At 58.4% G+C, this 21,296-nt stretch overlaps 3 protein-coding genes across 8 annotated transcripts; 2 read left to right on the forward strand and 1 right to left on the reverse strand.

Annotated features, from left to right (window-relative positions):
* Window positions 1-19: 19 nt before the first annotated feature.
* On the forward strand, window positions 20-10,678 carry ABCF3 (ATP binding cassette subfamily F member 3). Of its 2 annotated transcripts, XM_063167160.1 has the most exons (22): window positions 20-119; window positions 301-448; window positions 522-601; window positions 935-990; window positions 2,677-2,774; window positions 2,890-3,012; window positions 3,283-3,549; window positions 3,753-3,833; window positions 4,384-4,443; window positions 4,774-4,830; window positions 5,030-5,052; window positions 5,618-5,673; window positions 5,807-6,007; window positions 6,150-6,226; window positions 6,469-6,513; window positions 6,833-6,965; window positions 7,551-7,639; window positions 7,781-7,872; window positions 8,403-8,535; window positions 8,871-8,958; window positions 9,762-9,925; window positions 10,002-10,678. In XM_063167160.1, the coding sequence occupies exons 1-21, from the start codon at window positions 47-49 to the stop codon at window positions 9,918-9,920; spliced, it is 2,139 nt and encodes a 712-aa protein (XP_063023230.1). In that variant the 5' UTR covers window positions 20-46; the 3' UTR covers window positions 9,921-9,925; window positions 10,002-10,678. The 2 variants fall into 2 exon arrangements, with proteins under 2 accessions (XP_063023230.1, XP_063023229.1); XM_063167159.1 differs by having other exon boundaries at window positions 9,762-10,678.
* A 2,311-nt stretch (window positions 10,679-12,989) lies between these two features.
* Window positions 12,990-17,059, forward strand: LOC134423461 (PHD finger protein 13-like). Its single transcript, XM_063166433.1, has 5 exons — window positions 12,990-13,091; window positions 14,623-14,715; window positions 15,036-15,648; window positions 15,960-15,998; window positions 16,116-17,059. The coding sequence occupies exons 1-5, from the start codon at window positions 12,990-12,992 to the stop codon at window positions 16,340-16,342; spliced, it is 1,074 nt and encodes a 357-aa protein (XP_063022503.1). The 3' UTR covers window positions 16,343-17,059.
* A 174-nt stretch (window positions 17,060-17,233) lies between these two features.
* Window positions 17,234-20,207, reverse strand: LOC134423783 (uncharacterized). 5 transcript variants are annotated; one of them, XM_063167162.1, is made up of 2 exons: window positions 20,068-20,207; window positions 17,234-19,100 (listed from the first exon to the last, which is right to left on the reverse strand). In XM_063167162.1, exon 2 carries the CDS (start codon window positions 19,074-19,076, stop codon window positions 17,952-17,954), a length of 1,125 nt encoding a protein of 374 aa, XP_063023232.1. In that variant the 5' UTR covers window positions 19,077-19,100; window positions 20,068-20,207; the 3' UTR covers window positions 17,234-17,951. The 5 variants fall into 5 exon arrangements, with proteins under 5 accessions (XP_063023232.1, XP_063023231.1, XP_063023235.1 ...); XM_063167161.1 differs by having other exon boundaries at window positions 20,087-20,196; XM_063167165.1 differs by having other exon boundaries at window positions 20,105-20,177.
* Window positions 20,208-21,296: the final 1,089 nt, after the last annotated feature.

Here is a 21,296-nt window from a genome sequence, read left to right on the forward strand (position 1 = left end):
GGCTTCGAGCGGCGGCGGCGGCTCCGCGGGGCGGGCCCGCCCCGCCATGGCGTCCTGCGCCGACATCCTCCGCTCCGAGTTCCCCGACTTGGACGGCGAGCTCTTCGCTTACGTGACGGGTGAGCGGCTCCCGCCTGCCCGCTGTGGCTCGGCCTCCCGCGGCGCCGGTTGTCGCGACACCTCCCCGCTGTGGCGGCAGCGCCCGAATCGCGACAGGCGGCGGGGAGGGGTGCGGTGGGGGGACCGGGAGGTGCCACCTGTCGCGACAGCGGCGGGGTCTGCAGCGCCGTGTGCCCGCAGGGATCCTGCACGGCGGCGGGGCGGACTTCGAGTCGGTGGAGGAGCTGGAGGAGGCGGTGGGCGCTCTGCTGCGGGAGGTGTCGCAGGACACCAAGGACGACGGCGCCATCAGGGAGATCTGCCAGCGCCTCTTCAACACCCTGCAGCTGTAAGGGTACCCCGCGTCCCCTCGCACCTCCTCACCCCACTCACGCACCTCACCCTCCTCCTCCTCTCCGCAGGGACGAGGGCCAAGCCCAGCGCTGCAGCCAGGTGTTGCTGGATGCCCCCATCCAGCTTTCCCAGATCACCGATGGATACGGTGAGTGATGCCCTCGGCTCACGCCCTGCCATCGGGGTGCTGGAGCTCGGGGGGGCTCGGGGCGCTGGGGATGCTCTCCTGACCTTGGGAAGGGAGCCTCAGGCTCTCCCCCACAGGCACACATCTGTTTCCCGTTGTGCTGCTGAGCTCCGGGCAGCAGTGCCCAGGGGTGAGCTGGGGTGAAGGTGGAGGTGGAGAGATGCCCTTTGCTCCCCTCATGCTGTCAGGGGAGGGATCAGTCGTGTCTGGGCATGGGTGGTCATTGAGGCAGGGCTTTGCAGAGCCTCCCTGGCACACATGCTCACCAAGCCCAACCCCACCATCTCCTTGCAGGCGACGCCAGCGCGGATCTGCTGCCGGGGCTGCTGCTGAAGAGAGGCCAGAGCTCGGTGAGTGAGGGCTGTGCCCTTCCTTGTGGGAGCAGCTGGCACGTGGGGCTGCAGGTGCCCTGCCCTGCTCCAGTCCAGGTTGCCCTTGGAGAGCAGCCAAGGCAGGCAGCAGCCTGGTTAGGAGTATAGCTGCAGGGGGAACTGCTCCTCCTTGTCAAGCTCTCTATAATTTGGGGAACTCTTGACCTTGATCTGGTGAAGAGGCTCCAGATGAGTTAGTAGCTTATTAATCTGACGAGATCTGTTTTGCTGTAATTTCGTAGTGAACTCTGACTTTTGCGAGGACCTTTGGCTCCTACAGCAAATAGTATGTCCCTGAATGACATCTTGAATATTCAGCAAGGGGTAAAGCCGTGCTTTAATTGCAGGACAGGGAGGTGTTACAGGTGGAAAATTAGCAGAGGGCTGCTGCAGGGATATTTTAAGCTCTAGAGCCAGGTAGATTGTTGTGGTTTGGGAAATAAGATCAAGAGCAGAGAAGTTTGGAAGTAGTTCCACTCCATGACCTGAGGAAATCAGGATGTCTGTATTGATGGAATGTGTAGCTGCTCAGGAGCAGCCTTGGCTTGCTGTCTGTGTTGGATGTGCCAAAATCTGAGGATGGGTGAGGTGCAGGTGTACATCCACCAAGCAAGGATAGCAGTAGCTCCACAGTGTGGGCAGTGTCATTGCAGGCTGGTCCCTCCCAGAGCTCCCTTTCCATGGGTTAATGTGTTGAGGATGAGAACCCTTCACTTGGAGGCTGAGACCTAACACAATTCCCACGTGTCTGAACAGGAGTCTTTACCAGAAACTGGCAGCTCTGGCTGGTTTTGGCACCAAAGTTGTTACAGCTGGATTCACTTTCCAGCTCTCATGTCTGCAATTCAAAAAAGAATCTTCAGAAAAATTGGAGATGATTCTGAGCAGGCCTGGGGAGGCCTGTCAAGCTTTGCAGGACATGTCTTACTAGGAGATTCAGAAAGCTGGGTATGGTTTACAGAGTGACTCTGTCTGTAGGTGTGGAGTCACAGCTCTAGCAACAAGACTCTCTTCAGTGTGCCATGCAGGTCTCTAATGTGCTCCAGTGCCTGCAGAGTTGCCTAGAAATACCTAGGAGTGTTCTTGGTCAGCCACAAATATTTGACTCTGTGCAGGAATAAGCTGGAGTGGGCTGAAAGCCTGGCCAAGACCAGAAGCCAGGTTTAAACACTTGGCGCCTTCTTGCCTTCAGGGTTAATTAAATGCTTTTTGTCTCTGATCCACTGCTCAAGAAGAGTTTGTTCCAAAATGGCTAACGTTTAACGTGTTGGAAAGGGAAACACCTCAAGGTGCACTTCAAGGGTGGGTGCAGGGTACGCCAGAAGAGGCACTGGGATGGCAGGCTGCTGCTGTTGAAGTGACTTGGCTGATCCAGATCCCTGGAACTACAGATACTGACTGTATGAGAGGGTCAGCCAAAACCACTGCCTTGCTGAGGCAAAACTTGTGTATGAGCTGTTGATTTAGGACTTCATTCCTGAGATAGCTTCCTGGCCTGATTAGCCTCCTCAAAATATGGTTGGATCTGTCCCAGTTTCCCTGTCCTTCCTGCCTCCCTTTCTTCCAGGCTTGAGAGGTTGATTGATCTTTTTTCTCCCAGAGCTGGGCTTTGGGGGTTTTTGCTGAAGATGCTCTGTCTTCTTCAAACTCTGTTCTGTGTCCCAGATGGTGAATGCCAAGAAACTGGAGAAGGCAGAAGCCAGGCTGAAAGCCAAGCAGGACAAGAGGCTGGAGCGGGATTCCCTGAAGTCATCTGGCCCTGTGTGAGTGTGCAGGGCACTTTGAACATCCCCATCCTGCTCTGCTGAGCATGGCTGGGATCTGGCTGTACCAGAGCTTTCCCGTTGAGCCCCCTCTCTGTGTTCTGCCTGTCCTCAGAGTCCTTGAGGAGGCGTCTGCCAGCCAGGCTTCCAGCAAGAAGGAGACTCGCATGGAGTCGTCAGGCAAGAACAAGTCGTACGACGTGCGCATCGAGAACTTCGACGTGTCCTTCGGGGAGCGGTGAGTGCACTGGGGACTGGGACAGAGCCTGCCTGGGATTCTGGACCATGGGGGATTGAGGCTGGTTTGGAGAGCAGTTGAGAAGTTACAGAGGGTGTGGCAAAGATCAGGCAGCGAGGTGGGCACTGACCCTATTGGCTGTGGGCAGCAGAAGGCTGTGATTTTTGCTTGGCTGCAGCACAGCCTGAAATGCAGCAGGGGCAGGTGGCTGCCAGTTATCCCCTCTTCATGGGACAGTCTGAGCAGGGAGCTGCCTGTTCCTTGCTGCAGTGTCCTGCTGACGGGAGCAGACCTGAACCTGGCCTTCGGGCGGCGCTACGGGCTGGTGGGCAGGAACGGGCTGGGGAAGACCACGCTGCTGAAGATGATCGCCAGCCAGAGCCTGCGCATCCCCTCGCACATCAGCATCCTGCACGTGGAGCAGGAGGTGGCAGGGGATGACACACCAGCGCTGCAGAGTGTGCTGGAGTGTGACACCACTCGTGAGAGCCTGCTGCGGGAGGAGAGGGACCTGACAGCCAAGATCAGTTCTGGCAGGTGAGGGCATCCCCTGGATTTCCAGCCCTTCTGTGGCCTCTTCACCACAAGGTCTCATTCTGAGGTCTGTGCTTTCCAAAGCCAGGCTCTGGCAGGGATGGGCTGTATCTTCCCCACCTTAGTCCTGCCTGGGGAGATCAGCGTCTCCCAACACTCAACCCTGACTTGGTGAGTCCCACACACTCCTCCTTTTTCTGCCCTAGGGGAGAAGGGACAGAAGGTGCCAGACTGTCAGAGATCTATGCTAAGCTGGAGGAGATTGAGGCAGACAAGGCCCCAGCAAGGTGAGACAGCCCTGTGAGCACTGCTGTGTGTTGGCATGGCCAGGGCTGAGCAGTGGTTTGGGGTATGGAAGGGTCATGGTGTAGCCCTGGGATCCAGCATGTGGGGATGGGGTTTTCCCTGCTTTTCTTCTTGTCTCTTCTCTGTCACAGCTCTGCTGGTTTAGGAATAGTTGAGCTTTCTGCTGAAGCTGGAGGGATTTTTTTTTCCCCCAAATTTCTTGTATTGTTGCTGCTGCTGCCATCTGACCTCCCTAGGTACTTGGTGCCTGGCGAGCATTTTTGGGATGGTCGTGGTGGTGTGACTCTCTTCCTGGCCAAAGAGATGAAAACTCTTTGCAGATCTCCTGGGATTTCATGTGGATGCTGTGCCCTGCTGGGCTGCATTTCCTAGCCAAATGCTTCTCTGGGGTGTGCAGGGAAATTTTCCTGCACCAGAATGGCTTTACAGTATGCAGCAGAGATCGCTTGGTGGTTGTGGGTCTCAGACCTCAGACTGTGCCCTGCCATTGGATGCTGTAGCTGGATTCCAGTTCTCTCCCCTTTTCCCCAGGGCGTCCGTCATTCTTGCTGGGCTGGGCTTTAATGCAAAGATGCAACAACAGACAACCAAGTAAGTTTCCAAACTTTGGGCACTGAGGCAGTAATGAGGTTGGGAAAATGTTCCAGTTGAGCCCCCAGGCACTGCTGTGGCTGTAAGGAAGAGCAAGGGTTTATTTTTGCCCATCCAATGTGGTCTTCTGCCCTGGGGGTGCCTGTGGTCTCCTGCCACCTTCCTGCTGGACCTCAAATCCTGTGCTGTGCCTGAAATCTCTGCAGGGACAAGTTGTCTCTGTGTGACAGCAGAGCCAAAAGAGCCATGGGGGAGCACGGATCCTGCAGGCAGGCAAACACAATGGTTCTGTGTTGGACAGTAACCCCTCTCTGCATCTTCTCTCCTCAGAGAGTTTTCTGGAGGCTGGAGAATGAGACTGGCCTTAGCCAGAGCCCTGTTTGCCAGGTTGGTGTCCAGGCTTTCATGCTCTGGGGTTAAGCCTCCTTGTTGTCCGTGCTGCAGGGGTGCTGCCTGGGGGCCCTCTCAACCCAGGCTCTTGAGGTGGGGGGTGTTGGAGGCACTGCAGCTCTGTGTCTGTGATGAGACACTCTGCACTGACCCTGTGTCCCTTCTGCTTCTGATACCCATGTCTTGTTTTCCCCAGGCCAGATCTCCTTCTGCTGGATGGTAAGTTGATATTGTGAGTCTCCCTCTGACACTGCTGTGCCTGCCTGTGCCTTTCCTGGGGTTGAGAACATGCCATGGCCTTTATCTGCCTGCTCAAAATAGCCCCGTGTGATGTGCTGGCCTGGCAGCATGGTTGGCAGCAGTGGCACGGGGAATTCTGCCTGGGCAGCAGCTCTCACTGTGCTCAGCAGATCCTTGACCTTTGCTCCAGCCAGGTGATCTGCATGTCATCCTGCCCCAAGTTTTGTTCCCTTTTCCTTGCTAGTCCCTGGAATACACCCTGGCTGCCAGTCTGTGCTGGGGGAAGCCCCTTCACTGCAGAGCATGCCCAGGTTGGGTTGGGAGTTTGGGTGAGATGCTGCTGTGAGGAGCATCCCTGCCTGAGCCTCAGCCCCCGTGCACACACGGCATTACACCCTACACACGTCCCCAGAGCTGGGCAGGGAACGTCTCCAGGCAGGCTCTTCCCTGCCCAGTGCAGATCACTAACCTTTCCTATGGAAAAAAAGTATAATCCAGCCATGCCCATCCCTCCTGACCTCAGTGCCTTTTCCCCTTCCCTCAGAGCCAACGAACATGCTGGATGTGAGGGCAATTCTGTGGCTGGAGAGCTACCTACAGGTATGGGGGGGAGAAGACCTTGATACAAAGAAAGGGTGAGGGAGGGACACGTCCTCACCTCCCTGGGTGGTGGCACCAACCCCCGAGCTCTGGCTTGGTGGTGCTCAGGCCTCCCTCGTGCTGTCTCCTCCAGACCTGGCAGTCGACCATCCTCGTGGTGTCCCACGACAGGAACTTCCTGAACGCGGTGGCCACGGACATCATCCACCTGCACTCGCAGCGGCTGGACATGTACCGGGGGGACTTTGAGAACTTCATCAAGATCAAGGAGGAGAGGCTCAAGAACCAGCAGCGAGAGTACGAGGCCCAGCAGCAGTACCGTGAGCACATCCAGGTACTGGGAGGAGCCAGTGGAGCTGGGGCATTCTTCTCCCAGCCTTGTCCCTCTCTCTCTGCCTTGCTGCTGTAGGTTTGGCAGTGAGCAGGGTGGCTGATGCTGAAGGGGATTGAGGCTCTCTGATGCTTTCTCTCTCCAGGTTTTCATTGACCGCTTTCGCTACAATGCCAACCGGGCGTCCCAGGTCCAGAGCAAGCTCAAGCTGTTGGAGAAGCTGTGAGTGCCTGTCCTGCTCCTCTCTGGAGGTGGGAAAGGGGCACTGCTCATGGGAAGAAATGGAGGTTCCCAGGGAACCTGGCAGATGCAGTTGTGGTTTGGGCTTTTTGGGTGCCTGTCTCTGGTCCAGAGGCTTTGGTCAGGATGAGGTGCCACAGAGCTAAAGGCTCTACCTGGGCTTTTGGTGTGGGAGCAGACCCACAGTGCAGAGCACCTTGGTTATATGTTTCCTCTTCTTTCAGGCCAGTGCTGAAACCTGTGGACAAGGAATCTGAGGTGATCATCAGGTAAGTGTCCCCTGAGCCATTTTTGGAGGGCCCCTGGCTCCATTTCTGACATGAGCTTCTCCAGGGTGCTGTCCCAGCTGGGACAACCACCCCTTTGTGTGGGCCAGTTTTACTCTGACAGGGAGACCAGACAGGTCTCCTCATTCAGGCTGGGTTCCCTCTTGGGGCCAGGGCTACAAGTCTTTGTTGCTTTTTCTTGACCATCCTTCCCTGAGGCCCTGCATGGCAGGGAGCCCTCCTTGTCAGCTGGGACGTTGTTCTGGGTGGTTGAGAGTCTCTGAAGTTCCTGGCCATCTCTCTCCTGTTCCTGCCTCCTCAGGTTCCCCGATGGCTTTGAGAAGTTCTCCCCCCCAATCCTGCAGCTGGATGAAGTAGATTTTTATTATGAGCCAAGTCACTACATCTTTCATTCCCTCTCGGTGTCTGCCGACCTGGAGTCCCGCATCTGTGTGGTATGTGGGATTGCAGAATAATGGAGGCTGTGAGGGACCTTGGGAGGGCCCTGCTCAAAGCAGGGATAGCTTTGATTATAGGTCAGGTTGCTCAGGTCCTTGTCCAGTTGAATTTTGGATGATTCCAGGGAGGACCATTTCTTCCATTCATCTGGGTCCCATCAGAGCATTTTGATCATCCTCATTTTGAGGAACACTGGGACATTTTTTCTAGTACTGCTTAGAACTTGTGATTTCATCCTTTTACTGGATACCTCTGGGAAGAGACTGGATCCATGTACAACTCCTGTTAGATGACAGCAGCATGTAGTGGGGGCTCTGCTGTTGGATGGGGCAGCAGACACTGTGCTTGCAGATGAGGCTGGGACTGGGTAATCCTTAGGCTTGAGAGTTGGAGAGGGAACATCTGGCTCTGCTGCCAGTGCTGTTTGTCAGTGATAGAAATGCAGCTTCCTGGTACACCATTTGTGCTCTGTCCTGCTCCCCCTCATCATCTGCCAGAACTGAAATTCCCTGATCATTGCCTCCCTCTCTAAAGTGCCTTCATGGATTTCACATTCTTCAATGCTGTTGCTGCTTCTCTAGGTTGGGGAAAACGGAGCTGGCAAGTCAACCATGCTAAAGATCTTAATGGGAGAGCTGGCACCAGTCAGAGGGATCAGACATGCTCACAGGTACCTGGTTGGAAGGGCTGGAGGACTGGGAGGAATGGTGCAGCTGGGGGACACACATGTGCCCCCTTATGACACTGCAGCTATGAATGCTATGTTTGTAGGGTCTGGTACCAGCTCCCAATTGTTCTTCTCATTCTGCAGAAACCTAAAGATTGGTTATTTCAGCCAGCACCATGTGGATCAACTAGACTTGAATATCAGTGCTGTAGAGTTACTGGCAAGAAAGTTCCCAGGTGAGTTTTTGTTGATCCCAGAGGTCTCCTGTGCTGTGCATGGAGGAGCATTGATTTGTCCATGCTCCTGGGCAGAAGGCTCTGTCCCATCAGTGCTTAAGGGTCACTGCCAACGCTGGGATAACTCCCCTAGTCCAGCCAAGTTCATTCATCAGCCCTGAGAAGCAGGGGTAGCGGGTAGTCTGCAGATCTCAGGCTGGTGCCAAGTTTTGGGGGCAGATGAGCTGCTTTCCTGCTCATAGGATGAGCACTGGGTGCCCCTTTCTCAGTTTCCAAAACCTCTGGTTCCTTCCTGGTTCCTTTCTCCATTACTTGACACAGTGACAGGGACTTGGGAGTAGCATCACTCGCTGTCAGTCACCAGCCCTGCAGCTCCTGTCCCAATTGTGTCAGTCAGGTTTTCCCTGCACGGGAGGGAATTGCCTGGAAGTGCTGCTGATCTCCTGTTTGCTGGCCTGGCAGAGGCTGTCCAGCTGTGACCCTGTGTCACACCAGGTGTGCCATAGCTGTGTTGTGACCTGATCCTGCAGGGAAGACGGAGGAGGAGTACCGGCACCAGCTGGGGAGCTACGGCATCTCGGGGGAGCTGGCCGTGCGCCCCGTGGCCAGCCTGTCCGGGGGCCAGAAGAGTCGGGTGGCCTTTGCCCAGATGACCATGCCCTGGTAATGTTCTCCCCAGTGCTGTTCATTTTCGCATGGCTTCATCCCTGGAGCTTCCTTTACCAGGAGTCTACTTCATCCATCATCCAAGGACTTTCTGCTACCCCACAGAAGCCTTGTCCTTGTCCTTGTCCTTGAGGGTTTTTATGGAGAGGGAGGTGTCACCCTGGGGGGACTGTGGAAGGAGGCAGGTGGGCTCACAGGGATAAGAGGTGTGGGCAGTGCCAATCCTGGGGTCAGACACATGCCAATGGCTGTGGCTCTGAGCAGCTAAAGCAGCAGTCAGGGTGCATACCCAGCCTGTTTCACTGCATCCTCAGAGCTGTTTTCTCTTCCAGTCCAAACTTCTACATCCTGGATGAGCCAACAAATCACCTGGACATGGAAACCATTGAGGCACTGGCAAAGGCACTGAATAAGTTCCGGGTAAGGTTCTCCCAGCAGCATCCCTTGTTTTTCTAACACCTCCTGCAGCCTCCAGCTCAAGTTACTTGGTATCTCAGCCAGAGGTGGATGGTGAAATACCAGCAGTGACTTCAAGTCTGGGACAGAATTTGGGAAATCAGTCACATGTCTGCCTTAGCCATCCATCCTGGTGGCTTGTTTTCATGATGGCTTTGGCTAGGAGTGGCTGAGAGGGGCAGTAGCAGCCCAGAGAGCACCTTGTCCCATCCTCACCTCCACTCTGGCTTCTCATATGCTGTGTGCAGCTCCCAGCCTTGCCTTGAGGCCACTCAGATCTTCCATAGGCACATTTTATGCCTGATCTCCCAAAGACTCAGCCTCCAGATACCACTGTGGTCAACCTGGATCTCGCTGGTTGTTGCTCAGGATGGGGCAGTTTTCCTGTGACAGAAAAGCTTAGCTGAGGCTGCTCAGGGCCCTGCCCAGACACCTTTTCACTGTTACTGACTTTGTGTGGATTCTCCATCCTTGAAGTTGTTGGAGACCTGGAGAGCCAGTAACAAACCTTGCACTTGCCTTCTGAGAGAGGAGATTAAATATGTTATTACTGCACATGGCTCCTCCATAGGTGATCTGTCTGTCCCCCTGAAGGGAGAAAAAGCTGGCATGAACTCCCTGCCAGTAAAATACTGTTAAGTTTTCCTGGGAGCTGATGGAAACCTGAAGTGCTGGGTACAGGCTAGACAGAGGCACAAGGTCTCCGTGCCACCAGTCCTGGGTTATGCTCCACTGAGTTCCCAATTTTCCCAATTGTGTATTGACAGGGTGGCATAATCCTGGTGTCCCATGACGAGCGCTTCATCCGCCTGGTGTGCCAGGAGCTGTGGGTGTGTGAGAACGGCACCGTCACACGCATCGAGGGTGGCTTTGACCAGTACAGGGACATCCTGAAGGAGCAGTTCCGCAAGGAGGGTTTCCTATAAGGCAGGTGGGAGCCGGACTGCGCCAGGGGCTGGAGGGCAAAGCTCGGCCACCTCGGCTTCCATCTCAACTGTGCCTGGCAGAGCGCCGAGGACGCTGCTGCCCACATGGACCGTCAGCCATGCCATCAAACTGCCACCTGAGCTGCTCTCCCCTCCCGGGGCCGGCTGCAAGGACAGTGCGGAGCAGCAGCCCGGTGTGCGTGGCCAGGGGCACGCCAGGGCTCTGGCACTGGCCAGGGCTGTGCCTGGCACCGGGCACACTGGGAAGGCTGTGCCTGGAGCTGCTGCTGTGCCGAGAGGAGGGAAGGCAGAGCACCCTGGCCCTCGGTTTAACTCCGTGCTCTGCAGGGCAGAAGAGCTGTTCTCCGTGTTTCTTCGCTTCACCCTCTGCCTTTTTCTTTCTTTGTTTTTTTTGTTTAATTGCCTGAGCACTAGTCCGGCTCCATCACATGCCACTGTCCTCCCTGCTGCCTTGGAGGGAAATGAGGCATTTGCTGCTAAAAGTGACCCCTGCCTCTTCCTCAGCCCCCCGATGCCGGGGCTTGCTTACGTCTGTAGTGCCAAGGGAGCCAGAGCCCGGTTCTGCCGGGCGTGCTCCCTGCTCCTTTCCCTGTGCTGCTGCCGGCACCGCCTCGCTGCCTGCCTTGCCTTTGAGCCGGCTCGGGGGTGACTGCCCTGGGGTGGGCTGCCCAGCATCCTTCCCTGCCCACCCACACAGAGGCTGTGGTGTAAATAAACCCGGGACGCAGTGGGTGCAATGCTCTCCTTTCCTTGGGGGACTCTGGGGCTTGATTTTGGAGGGGAGGCGGGGATTGTCCTGCCTTTACCTCAAGCACAAAGCTGGGGAGGGGGAGATGGTTTCCAGATTATTCTCTGTGAGTTAAATGGCAGCTCTGTGGTGCAAGTGAGGCTGTGACCTCCTGGATGGAGTGTGCCAGTGTCCCGCTGGGCAGTGGGAGACAACTAGCCACCTTTCAGGGCATGGAGCTGGTGTGAGGCTGGGTTGGATGTCAGCTCTGGAGGGTACCGGATCCAGTTGTGGTTTTAGGGGGAAATGGGCCCAAGGTGGGCAGGAGGAAGGGGGCAGAGCTTTAAATTACATTGAGCAGGGAATGGGGATGTGTTTCTGGGTGTCAGAGAGGAACCAGGAAACATCAACACCTTAGGAAGCAATGGGGTAATACCCATAAATTGTCTGGAAGGAATTATTAGGCAGGGTTTCTCCCAAATGGTAAAAGGCCCCCAGCTGAAGTGTCTCCACACCAAAGCATGCAGCATGGGTAACAAGCAAGAGGAGTTGGAAATCATGGTGCAATTAAAAATCTATTACATAATTGCTAGCAAAGAAACAGATGTGCCACACAACTGGAGCACTGCAATGGGGGCTACAAGATTTCAGATGACAGGATGGGAAGGAGGGACAGGGGTGTTGGACTCTCCTAAGGAAGGGACAGGTAGTGAAGAGCTGCCTCTGAGTAACAGCCATGAACAGGCTGAGAGCCTGTGGGTAAAAATCAAGAACAGGACCACCAAAAGACATCCTTGTGTTTGGCATCTGCTACAGGCTGCCCAGTCAGGGGGGGCTGCTGATAACAGCTGCCTTGCTTCAGATATATTGGCAAACTCGGTGTATCTTCAAGTCCTGCATCCAAGTTGTTTATGAAGATTTGAAGAGCACAGGCCTTAAAATTGAGCTCTTCAGAACCCCACCAGTGACTGGTCACCAGTCTGATGCCACCCCATTCACTATAACCTGACCCATGAGCCTGTTGCTCACACATCCCATGACATTTATCCAGCTGTGTGCTGGACGTTCTGTCCAGAAGAATCCTGGGAGAGACTGTATTGGAAGCTTTACTGAACTCCACATTTTATATCAAGGCTTCCCTAGATCAACTACTTGAGTCACCTTGTCCTTAAAGGAAGTTTCTCAAGCAGAACTTTCCCCTCATGAACTTGTGCTGGCTGTGGCTGATGCCTGCGTTGTCCTTCAGGTATTTTTCCATAACTCTCAGAATAATCTCCATAATTTTACTAGGTACTGAAATGTGACTGACAGGCCTATAGTGCCCAGGATCATTCCTCTAGCTCTTTCAGGGAAAATGTTTGCCAGTTTCCAGTCAAGTGGGATCTCTCAGATTCCCGTGGCCATTCAAAAATCATTGAGAGGGGTCTCATGACGATATCCACCAGCTCTTTTGAGTACTCATGGATGAATTCCTATAAAGGGATTCAGCTGGAACACAGATCCTGCACAAGTTTGGGATCTACTAGGAGTTTCTCATTCTCACAGCCACGGTCCTCCAGCTCAGGGACCCCTAGAGCCCATCACTGGTGTTGAAAGTTGAAGTGAAGAAGGCATTAAACATCTTTGCCTTGCCTATGTTCCTACTTGTGGGGTGTCCATCCTCATCTAGTAACGAGAAAATGTAAATTCTGGGGTGGCTTTTTCTGTTGACATATTTTTAAAAGAGGGAGTGACTTTTTTACACAGGCGGATAGGGATGAGAGGAGGAGGGATGGCTTTAAAGTGAAAGAGGGTACATTTTGGATATTAGGATGAAATTCCTCCCTGGGAGCGTGTGGCGGCAGTGGCACAGGTTGGCCGGAGCAGCGGTGGCTGCCCCAGCCCTGGAGCTGTTCCAGCCCGTGTCGGACGGAGCACCGGGGTGGGGTGGGGTGGGGTGGGTGCGGGCCGGGCCCGGCGCGCGGGGACCGTTCGGACGCGGAGTTCCCCCCGAGCCCCAACATTCCCTGAGCCGCGACCCCGCGCGGGCGCTGGGCGGTGCCGCGGCGTTGCCGTTGGCGGCGGCGGCGGGTCCGGGCGAGTCCAGCCGGGCTGCGCTCCCGTACTCGGTACCGGGAGGGGCGGACACTCACCGGCACCCCCCCGCACCGGGACGGCCGGCGCGAGGCCCCGCCCCCGCCTTCCCCGCCACCAGGTGGTCCCGCCCCTGCGGCCGGGGCGGCGCTCGAGCCTCTCTCCCACCGGCGGCGGGCACCGCACCGCACCGCACCGGGACTGCTACCGGCACCGGGACTGCTACCGGCACCGCCACCGGCACCGGCATGAGCGCCGGCGGGCAGCCGGCGGACCCCTGCCCCCGCGGCGGGCCGTGCTCGGCGGGGAGCAGCCCCGTGCCCAGCCCCGCGTCCCCGGCGCCCGAGGAGGTGAGCGGGGCGGCGGGGAGCGGATGGTGGTGGGGGGCGGCTGCGAGCCGGGCATCGGGGGTGCGCGGTGCCCTCCGGAGCGGGGGGATCGCCTGTGTGTGCGCGGAGGGGGGTGGGCTCGTGTGGCTGTGTGTGTGCGGGGGGGTCCCCCCTGTGGGGGGGGGGGGGAGTCCTTTCTGTGTGTGCGTGTGCTGGGGGGGTCCCCTCAGTGTGTGTGTGAAAGGGGGAGGGGGTCCCCTGTGTGTCCGGGCGGGTCCGCTCTCCGTGGCTGTGTGTGTGTACGGGGGGGTTCGCTCTGCGTGTGTGTGTAGGGACAGGGGTGCCCTCTGTGTGCTGTGTGTGTGTACGGGGGGGTCCCTCGGTGTGGCTGTACGGGGGGGTCCCCTCCGTGTGGCCGTGTGTGCGCGGGGGGGCTGTGGGTCCCTCCGTGTGTGTCTGTGTGTGCTGGGGGGGTCGTGTGTGGCCGAGGGCCTCGTGGGGGAGTGCTGTGTGCGGGGGGGTGGCGGTGCCGGAGGGGGAAGCTTGGTGTGGAGGGCTGGGGGGGCTCCGTGTGTGTGTGAGTGTCTGTGTGTGCGCGGGGGGGGCGGCTCCGTGTGTGCCCGCGGGGGCTGTGCGTGGGAGAGGAGCCCTCGGGGGGCGGCTGTGGGCACGGGCGGGGGATGCCGCCCCGGGGGGGCTGTGGCGGCACTCGGGGTCCCCATGAGGGGGCCCGGGGCGCTCGGCTGGGCTGGGGGCTGCGGGAGTGCCAGGGTGCCCGTGTGTGTGCGGGGGAGCGGGGGTGCTCCGCGCCGCTCCGGGGGGAGCGGGGGGTCCCGTGCCGGCGCGGTTGCCGCGGGCGCGGGGGTGTCGGTTTGGGGGGCGGGGTCCCCCCCGGCCGGTCGGCCGGGGCAGGACCGGCAGCGCGGCGCCATCTTGGGAGCCATCAGGTGCCCGGCGCGGGGACGGGCGGTGCGGGGGGGCCGCCACCGACACCCCCTCCCATCCGCGGCCGCCGCCGCGGGGGCAGCGCCGCGGCCCGGCCCCGGCTCCCCCTCCACCGGCCGCGGGGTGCGGGGCTGCCCCGGCGGGGCGCTGGTGCTGCCGGCGGCGCCCGGCCCTCCCACCGCTCCCCCCGCGGCACCGAGCCCCGAGCGCGCCGGGCGCTGCCCCGGGAGCGTCCCCCGTCCCGGAGTCACCGCCCGTAGGTGGGCATGCCGGCACCGGGCCCCGAGCCGCTGATTCAGGCTCCGCCAGCGGCCGCCGGCTCCGGGTGTCCCGGCATGTCGTCACGGTGTCGTCGCGTGTGTCCGGCCCTCCCTCCCCCCCCGCCCAGCCCCGCCGCCACCCCGCCCGGGATCGGGGTTTAAAGGGAAGGGCTGCATTTTCCTCGGCAGATGAGGAAGAGTTACAGGAAGGATGGGTGTTTGGGTGACCCCGATATTCTGTGCTTGTAAAACTGCGGGGTGGTCCAGGGCTGCCGCCAGAGCCGGCTGTGATATCGGCTTGGTTGGGATATCCCGGGAGTTTAATCCACTCGTGGTGTTCGTTGCAGCCGCTTCAGAAACGGCGGAGAACTGTGGAGGATTTCAACCAGTTCTGCACCTTCGTTCTGGCCTATGCAGGCTACATCCCCTACCCCGAAGAGGTAAGTGGGCTTGCACAGTGTTCCTCTACAAAGACACTCGTTCTCCTGGTCTCCCTGCCATTAGGAGCTGAGTGCAGACTCAGCTCCTAATCTTTGAGAATCATGGATTGGTTTGGGTTGGAAGGGACCTTAGACATCATCTAGTTTCAACTCCCCTACCATGGGCAGGGGTGCTGCCCACTAGATCAGGTCGCTCAGGGCCCATCCAGTCTGGCCTTGAAGATTGGTTAGACACTGCTGGAGAGTTGTTCTGTCCTTACCCCAAATATCTGTGCCCTGGTCTCCCCTGCTAATCCTTCATCTTCCCCTCTTGCCACTAGTATGTGCCCTGGACCCACGGAGGCAGCATGAGCCCCCAGAACAGCACGGGGAGCACTCAGGACAGCGACAGCTCAACCTCATCTCACTCCTCTGATGGCCACATGCCCATGGACAATAGGAAGAGCAGGAATGCTGTGGCCAGGGGGGCTGTGGGCAGTGGCCTGCTAATGAGCAGCCCTGCCTTTTCCACCGCCTTCTACAACGTCCGGCCCCAGCAAATCAAACGGAAGAAGCCACCAGCAAAGAAACGCATTTTGGAGCAGGAGGTGAAGAAGAGGGTGCCGCTGAGTGCTTGGAAAGACTTTGGGGCAGAGCAGGATGGGGTGAAGCAGCTGGCTGCGCTGGCAGGACAGCTGTCTCCTGTGAAAGAGGAGCTACTGGAGCCTTCCCTCAACCTGCCTGGGGACCCCCAGCCCAACTCCCTCCTGGAGGAGCCAGTGACAGAGGAGAAGGACTTGATGTATGGAGCACAGGGAACTGAGAAGCCAGCAGATGATCCTCTGCTTAAGGAGCATGACTCCTTCTCTGGAGAGAGGAAAAGCCCTAGTCCCTGTAATACCTTGGACCAAAGCACAGGGGAAGATACAAGCAGAGACACCTCCCAGCTTAGTGGTAAGTGCCTGGGGGACTGCAGGGGGTCCTGTTGTGCTGCAGCCAGTGCCAGACATTGTCCCTCCCTCAGCTGGAGCCACCCTTGCTGGCCACAGGGAGGGCATGTCTGTAGCCCAAACTTTTCCCTGTAAGAGGAATACTTTTGGGACCTGGGGGACTGAGAAGCAGAGGGCAGGAAGCTGACCAGCCCTTTGGTAGCTCTGTTCTGCAGAGCAAGCCATGCAGACCTGAAACAGGTCTGAAGTGGGGTGTGGGGCTGCCTTACTCATCTGATTTTGATTTTTTTTTTTTTCCTACTTTTGCAACTTTAGCAGTCGAATTTGCAGAAGTTCCCAACACCAAAGCAGAAGGTGAGTGTGGGGCTGTCCCTTTTAACAGCAGTGGAGCTGGCTGGTGTGGCCACAGCCAGACCTGCAGCTGCTCAGGCGGTGTCTGACTGGGGTCTCTCTCTCTCTCTCCCTGAGCAGATGACGATGCCTGGGATCTGATCACTTGCTTCTGCATGAAGCCCTTCGCAGGGAGGCCCATGATCGAATGTAACGAATGCGCTACCTGGATCCACCTCTCCTGTGCCAAGATCCGCAAATCCAACGTGCCTGACATTTTCATCTGCCAGCGGTGCCGCGATGCCAAGCAGGAGATTCGCCGCTCCAACCGAGCGCGGACAGTGCCCCGCAAGCGCCTCGTTGACTGATGCTCCTGCAGAGCAGGGAGGCCGGGGTCCCTTCTTAACCTGAAGACTTAGACAATCACTGCACTGGCAGGGGAGGGGCTGGGACGCGGGGCCGGACTGTCCCCCTCACACCTCTGGCCCCTGAAAGCTGCCCCGCGTGCTCTCCCCGAGGATCGGATCGGCCACAGAGCTCCGTTATCCCAGAAGTGTGCAGGGGATGGGAGGGTGGTCCAGATGCTCGTCCCTGTGGGTGGTGTGTTAGTGTTTGTGATCTCCTGGGGCCCCACATGCACTAACTGTTGGATCCCACCTCCTCCTCGCAGCCCCTCCAAAGAGCCCTGCCCATGTGCCTTCTGCACTTTCCCTGGGGGATGCAGGCCCCGCTCCTGTCCTGGTGACACTCAGCTCACTCCCTACCTGCCAGTCCCCATGACTATAATTCTTAACTGGGTTCTTTCCTACTTGCACATCTGGTTACTGTGGGACCACAGCTGGGGGCAGGGTGTGGGGCAGCCCCCTGCCACACAGCAGCCCCCAGGCTCGTCCCTGTGCCTCTCTCCTCCTGTGGAAAGCCTGGGCCCCAAAAGTGCTTTATGTTTTTATAGTTAATTTGTATTATAGTTAATTTGTATTATAGTTACTTTGTATTATAGTTAATTTGTATTATAGCGAATTCTGGTCCTTGCCCTGTGGAGTGTGACTGGAGTCTTATGTATATAATAAATACTTTTGCCATAACAGTGGTGGCTTTGGCATAGGTCAGTGACCTTGATTCTCATGTCCCTTGGGGACCCAAGTGTTCCCCTGCTTCTCTTCTGCTGTGGCTGGGAGGGGACCCAGTGTAGGGACACCTCTCAGTCCTGCTACTCCCCCAGGTAAATCCCAAGCTGCAAAAACAACAGGAATCGAGCAGACCAGTGCATCTATGTTTAATTTGGCAATGACCACCTCCCACACTACTGCAGTTTACAGGGATGCTCCATGGGTAGGTTCTCAGGAGGTGCATGGCCTGGGGGACAACCTCTTCAGTAGGAATCATGTACCAGAGCCTGCTGCCATCTCACGGGGAATGTCGTGGGTTATTCCACAGGAGCAGCAGGTCCAATGGCTCAGGGAGGAAGGGTGTCCTTGTGCCTTTGCTCTGATGCTTAAGGCACATTACTGGCTCAAAAGGAGTGTTTTGCTCTTGGGCTCTGACAAATCTTCCTTGTCTCTGTCTCCACTCTGGAGTGCAGTTAGAAATTAGTCCTGACAGCAACTGAGGTGCCAAAGGTTCCAGTTTTCTCCACAAAATAAGCCTCTAATTCCAACACAGGGATGTCATTGGTTTCATTTGCAGATGCAGACATGTGTCAGCTTCCATCTGGCATGCTGTTGGGAGGTGGGGGATGCAGTGAGGGTGACAGGACAAGAAGGCTCTGGGGTCTGAGTGCTGGCCTGGCTGGGGCAGCAAGAAGGCACTGTTTGTGGGGACCCTTACCAAGCAGGGTCCTGCTGGTACAACTTTACAGTTCCAAGGCTGTAAACGGTTCAGGAACAGCAACTAACCTGGGTATAACTTCTATGCTAGGGAACAAAGCTGGAGTTATGCAGCCAAACAAGTATCCAGTCGAGGTAGGCAGGCAGTGGTCTATTCCTCCTTGGCCCACACAGAGCTGCCTGCCTTCTGCTCCAGGTGGGGAATCACTGCCTCCGTGTAAAACTTCTCCAGCTTGGGCACTGTCTTCCCCCAGAACTCCCTGTCAAACTCCACGGGGACCACAGCTGTCTCCTTGTTGGTGTGCACCACAAAGTCAGCCCTCTGCAAGCCAGTGGTTCCCAGCTGGCACTGGACCTGGGTAAAGTAGGGATGATTCTTCTTCAGGACATAGGAATCCCCATCCACCTCCAGGCAGAAGTCCTTGTCCTTGCAGGCCTCACGCACCGTCCTGTTCCTATGCTTGTAGGGACACTTCACCTCCAGCAGCCCCAGGTCCTTCCCTGTGGCTGGATCCTTGATGATCCCATCCGGGCTGGCAGCAAGCCAACTCTTCTCGGGGTGGATGAAGAGGCCGCAGTCCTCCACTTGCACTGGCTTGCCCCCCTTCTGTAACTTCTGCTTGTAGGCCTCCACAGCCACCTTCTCGTTGCGGATCCCCCAGGACATGGCTGGGGTCTGCACCTTGGAGCCAGAGCCCACCACCTCTTTTAGGTACGACTTGGGCACCTCGTCTGTCTTGCTGTTGGCGAACTTGCTGTTGGCAATTCTGGGGGCCACTGAGGCGGTGATGCGGTTCTCCCGCCACTCATACCACTTGGGGTTCTCCCGCTGACCCCGGGTCTCCTTCTCCACCCTCGGGATGTCCTGGCCCTTCACAGGGGGCAGGAACTGGTCACAGGCCTTGCTCAGGTCAGTCCCAGGCTGCTTCTTCTGTGGGTACAGCTCAGTCCTGGCAGGACCAGCGGCTCCCTTGGCATCAGGCGCCTTCTGGGCTGTAGAACTCCTGCTGGGTGCTCTGCTCTTGTCCCCAGCATCTCCTCGGGCTCCGCGGGATGCCGTGGATCTCGGCTGAGCAGCGTCTGCCTTTGTGCCCCGGCTCTGCGTGGGGGTGGCAGCCTTGGCAGCCGGAGTGCTTCGGGACTGGCTCCCCGCAGCCGCGGCCTTGGCCCGGGTGGCTGAAGTGGAAGGCGGGGGCACAGCGGGAGCAGTTTTGGAGGCGGTTGTGGCCGCTCGGGGGGACGATGTGCCAGCAGCCTCCTTCCTGGGTCTCCCCATTGCTACAGGTCAGAGGATCTTGTACTGCGGAAATGGAATAAAGTTTAATGCAGATCTTCACAACACTTATTTTCCTTTCCTTAGCCCTCCCTGCGCCTGCTCCAGGGCACACCGTGTCCGTGCCAGAACTGCCGCTCCCACACCTTCCCTGGGCTCACGTGTCTCGGTGGAATGGCAGCAGGCCCAGCTGGGGCGCTTGTTCTCACCCCCTTCCGCATCCCAGCCCGGGCCGCCCCGAGGACAGGGCGGGGGCACAGCGGAGCCATCCCCGCCGGGAGCGGTGCCCGCAGGAGCCGCTTCTGCCCGGGGACCGGGCGCGTTCCCCGCGGGCCCATCCGCTCGGCCAGAGGGGAGCCCAGAACCCGCAGCACCGCCCCGGGAACTCCGGGCGCGCTCCGGGACCGCGGTGCGGAGCTCCCCGCCCGCTGCCGCCGCTCTCACCGCTCCGCCGCCGCTCCGGAAGCGCGTCCCGCCTTCCCCACGTGCTGCAGGGCGGCGGCCCGGGGCTGCGGGAGGCGGTGCGGGGCCGGGCCGGGCCGGGCCGGGAGCAGGCGCCGGCCAAGCCCCCGGTCCCCGCTAGAGGGAAGCAGCCGCTCGGCATTGGCGCCGCGGGATGCGCCCCGGCATGCCCGCTCCGCTCCGGCCCCGCATCCCCCCGCCTTCCCCCGCATCGCGCTCCCCGGCACCCCCGGACATTTTACGCCGGGCTGGGGACAAAGCCCGCAGTCCCGTCTGTAGGTGCGGGTCCGAGCCCGGCCCTCGCGTAGCCCATCCCCGCCCGTGCGCAGAGGGCTGAGCCTCCCGCGCTCCGCTGTGAAGGGACAGCTGACCTGGCGCGACCCCGCCGAGCCCCGGTGGCCCAGGCTGATCTGAAGCCGCACGTCCCACCGCGAGCAGACGTTCGGGAGAAGGGCGGAGCCGGAGCGATGCCCACCCGGGGCGGCGATACCCACCCGGGGCGGCGATACCCACCCGGGGCGGCGATACCCACCCAGAGCGGCCATACCCACCGGAGCGGCGATACACACCGGAGCGGCGATACACACCGGAGCGGCCGCTGTGCTGCTGTGAGCGGGTTCCGGAGCAGGGGTGGCTCAGCCCCACCCCGAGCCTCGCCGAGGGCTCGGTCCCTGCGAGAAGCAGAGAGAGGCGTCACGGCACGGGAGTTTCGGGTTCCTCAAATCCCGGCAGTTTCGGTTTCTCCGGAGAGGCTGGGGCTGCTGAGCTGCTGCGAACTCGATCCCCCTGGGCCCGCCCCGCGGCTGGGAGCCCCTGTTGTTTTCGCCTGCCGAAAGCAAATCCAGCAGCCACCAATGCGTGGCCTGGGTCTGTGTCAGAGCCAGCCCCACAGGGGCTTCCAGTCTCTCCATCCACCTCTGCCAGCATGCCGGGAAGATTTCAGTTGGGCAGGCTGAATGCTGGCAGCATTCCCAGCCCCTCTCCCCAAGGATCCCAGATGTCTCCACCAGCCATCTCTAGCTCTGCTGATGTGTCCTTTCATTCCCCCTCCAGGCCCTCTGTATCCCCCTGTAGCTGGGCAGACCAGTGTTACCTGGGTTAAGTCACAGTGTGCCTGATTTTGACCAGAAACACCACTGGCACCTTCCTCCTCCATGGCTGCCCATCCCCAGGATTTTATTTAGTTCTTGTTTATTATGGAGCAGCTAAACAGGACGCCCCTGCCCCTCTCCCTGCAGGCAAGCCTGTGCCGTTTTCAGCAAGGTCTGACGAGTTGCAGCTGCATTGGCACAGCTCCTGCCAGCCCGGGTTTTGGGTTATTTCCCAAAATAACTCAACTCACACTACATTCACAGGGTTTGTCAGCTACTCAGGACCTGAGAGGAGCATCTGTAAAATCTCTGCGGTCTGTGCCCCCTCTAGCAAGCCCTATCAATGGGTGATAATTCGGCTCCAGGGAGAGGTGATTTGGGGATAAATACCCAGATCCTGATTGGTCCCTTGGGCTGTGCTGCTGCTGTGTTACTGGGGTGTGAAGGCGCTGAATGGAGCCATTGGGCTGAGCTGGGCCTCTGTGTGCCGAGTTTAACGTGTTTTAGCTCAGCACTCTGCTGAAGAGCAATGCCGAAGTCTCCAGGTCTGTTTGTGTCTGTGATGAGCCGCTGTGGGGAAGCTGAGACAGTGCGGAGCAGGGACACAAACGCCTGGTGCTGCTGGGAGCAGATTGGGATGGAGCCCTTCTGTGTCTCCTGCCGAAGCTGC

This window comes from Melospiza melodia, chromosome 12 (assembly GCF_035770615.1).
Source record: "Melospiza melodia melodia isolate bMelMel2 chromosome 12, bMelMel2.pri, whole genome shotgun sequence".
Lineage (NCBI taxonomy): Eukaryota > Metazoa > Chordata > Aves > Passeriformes > Passerellidae > Melospiza > Melospiza melodia.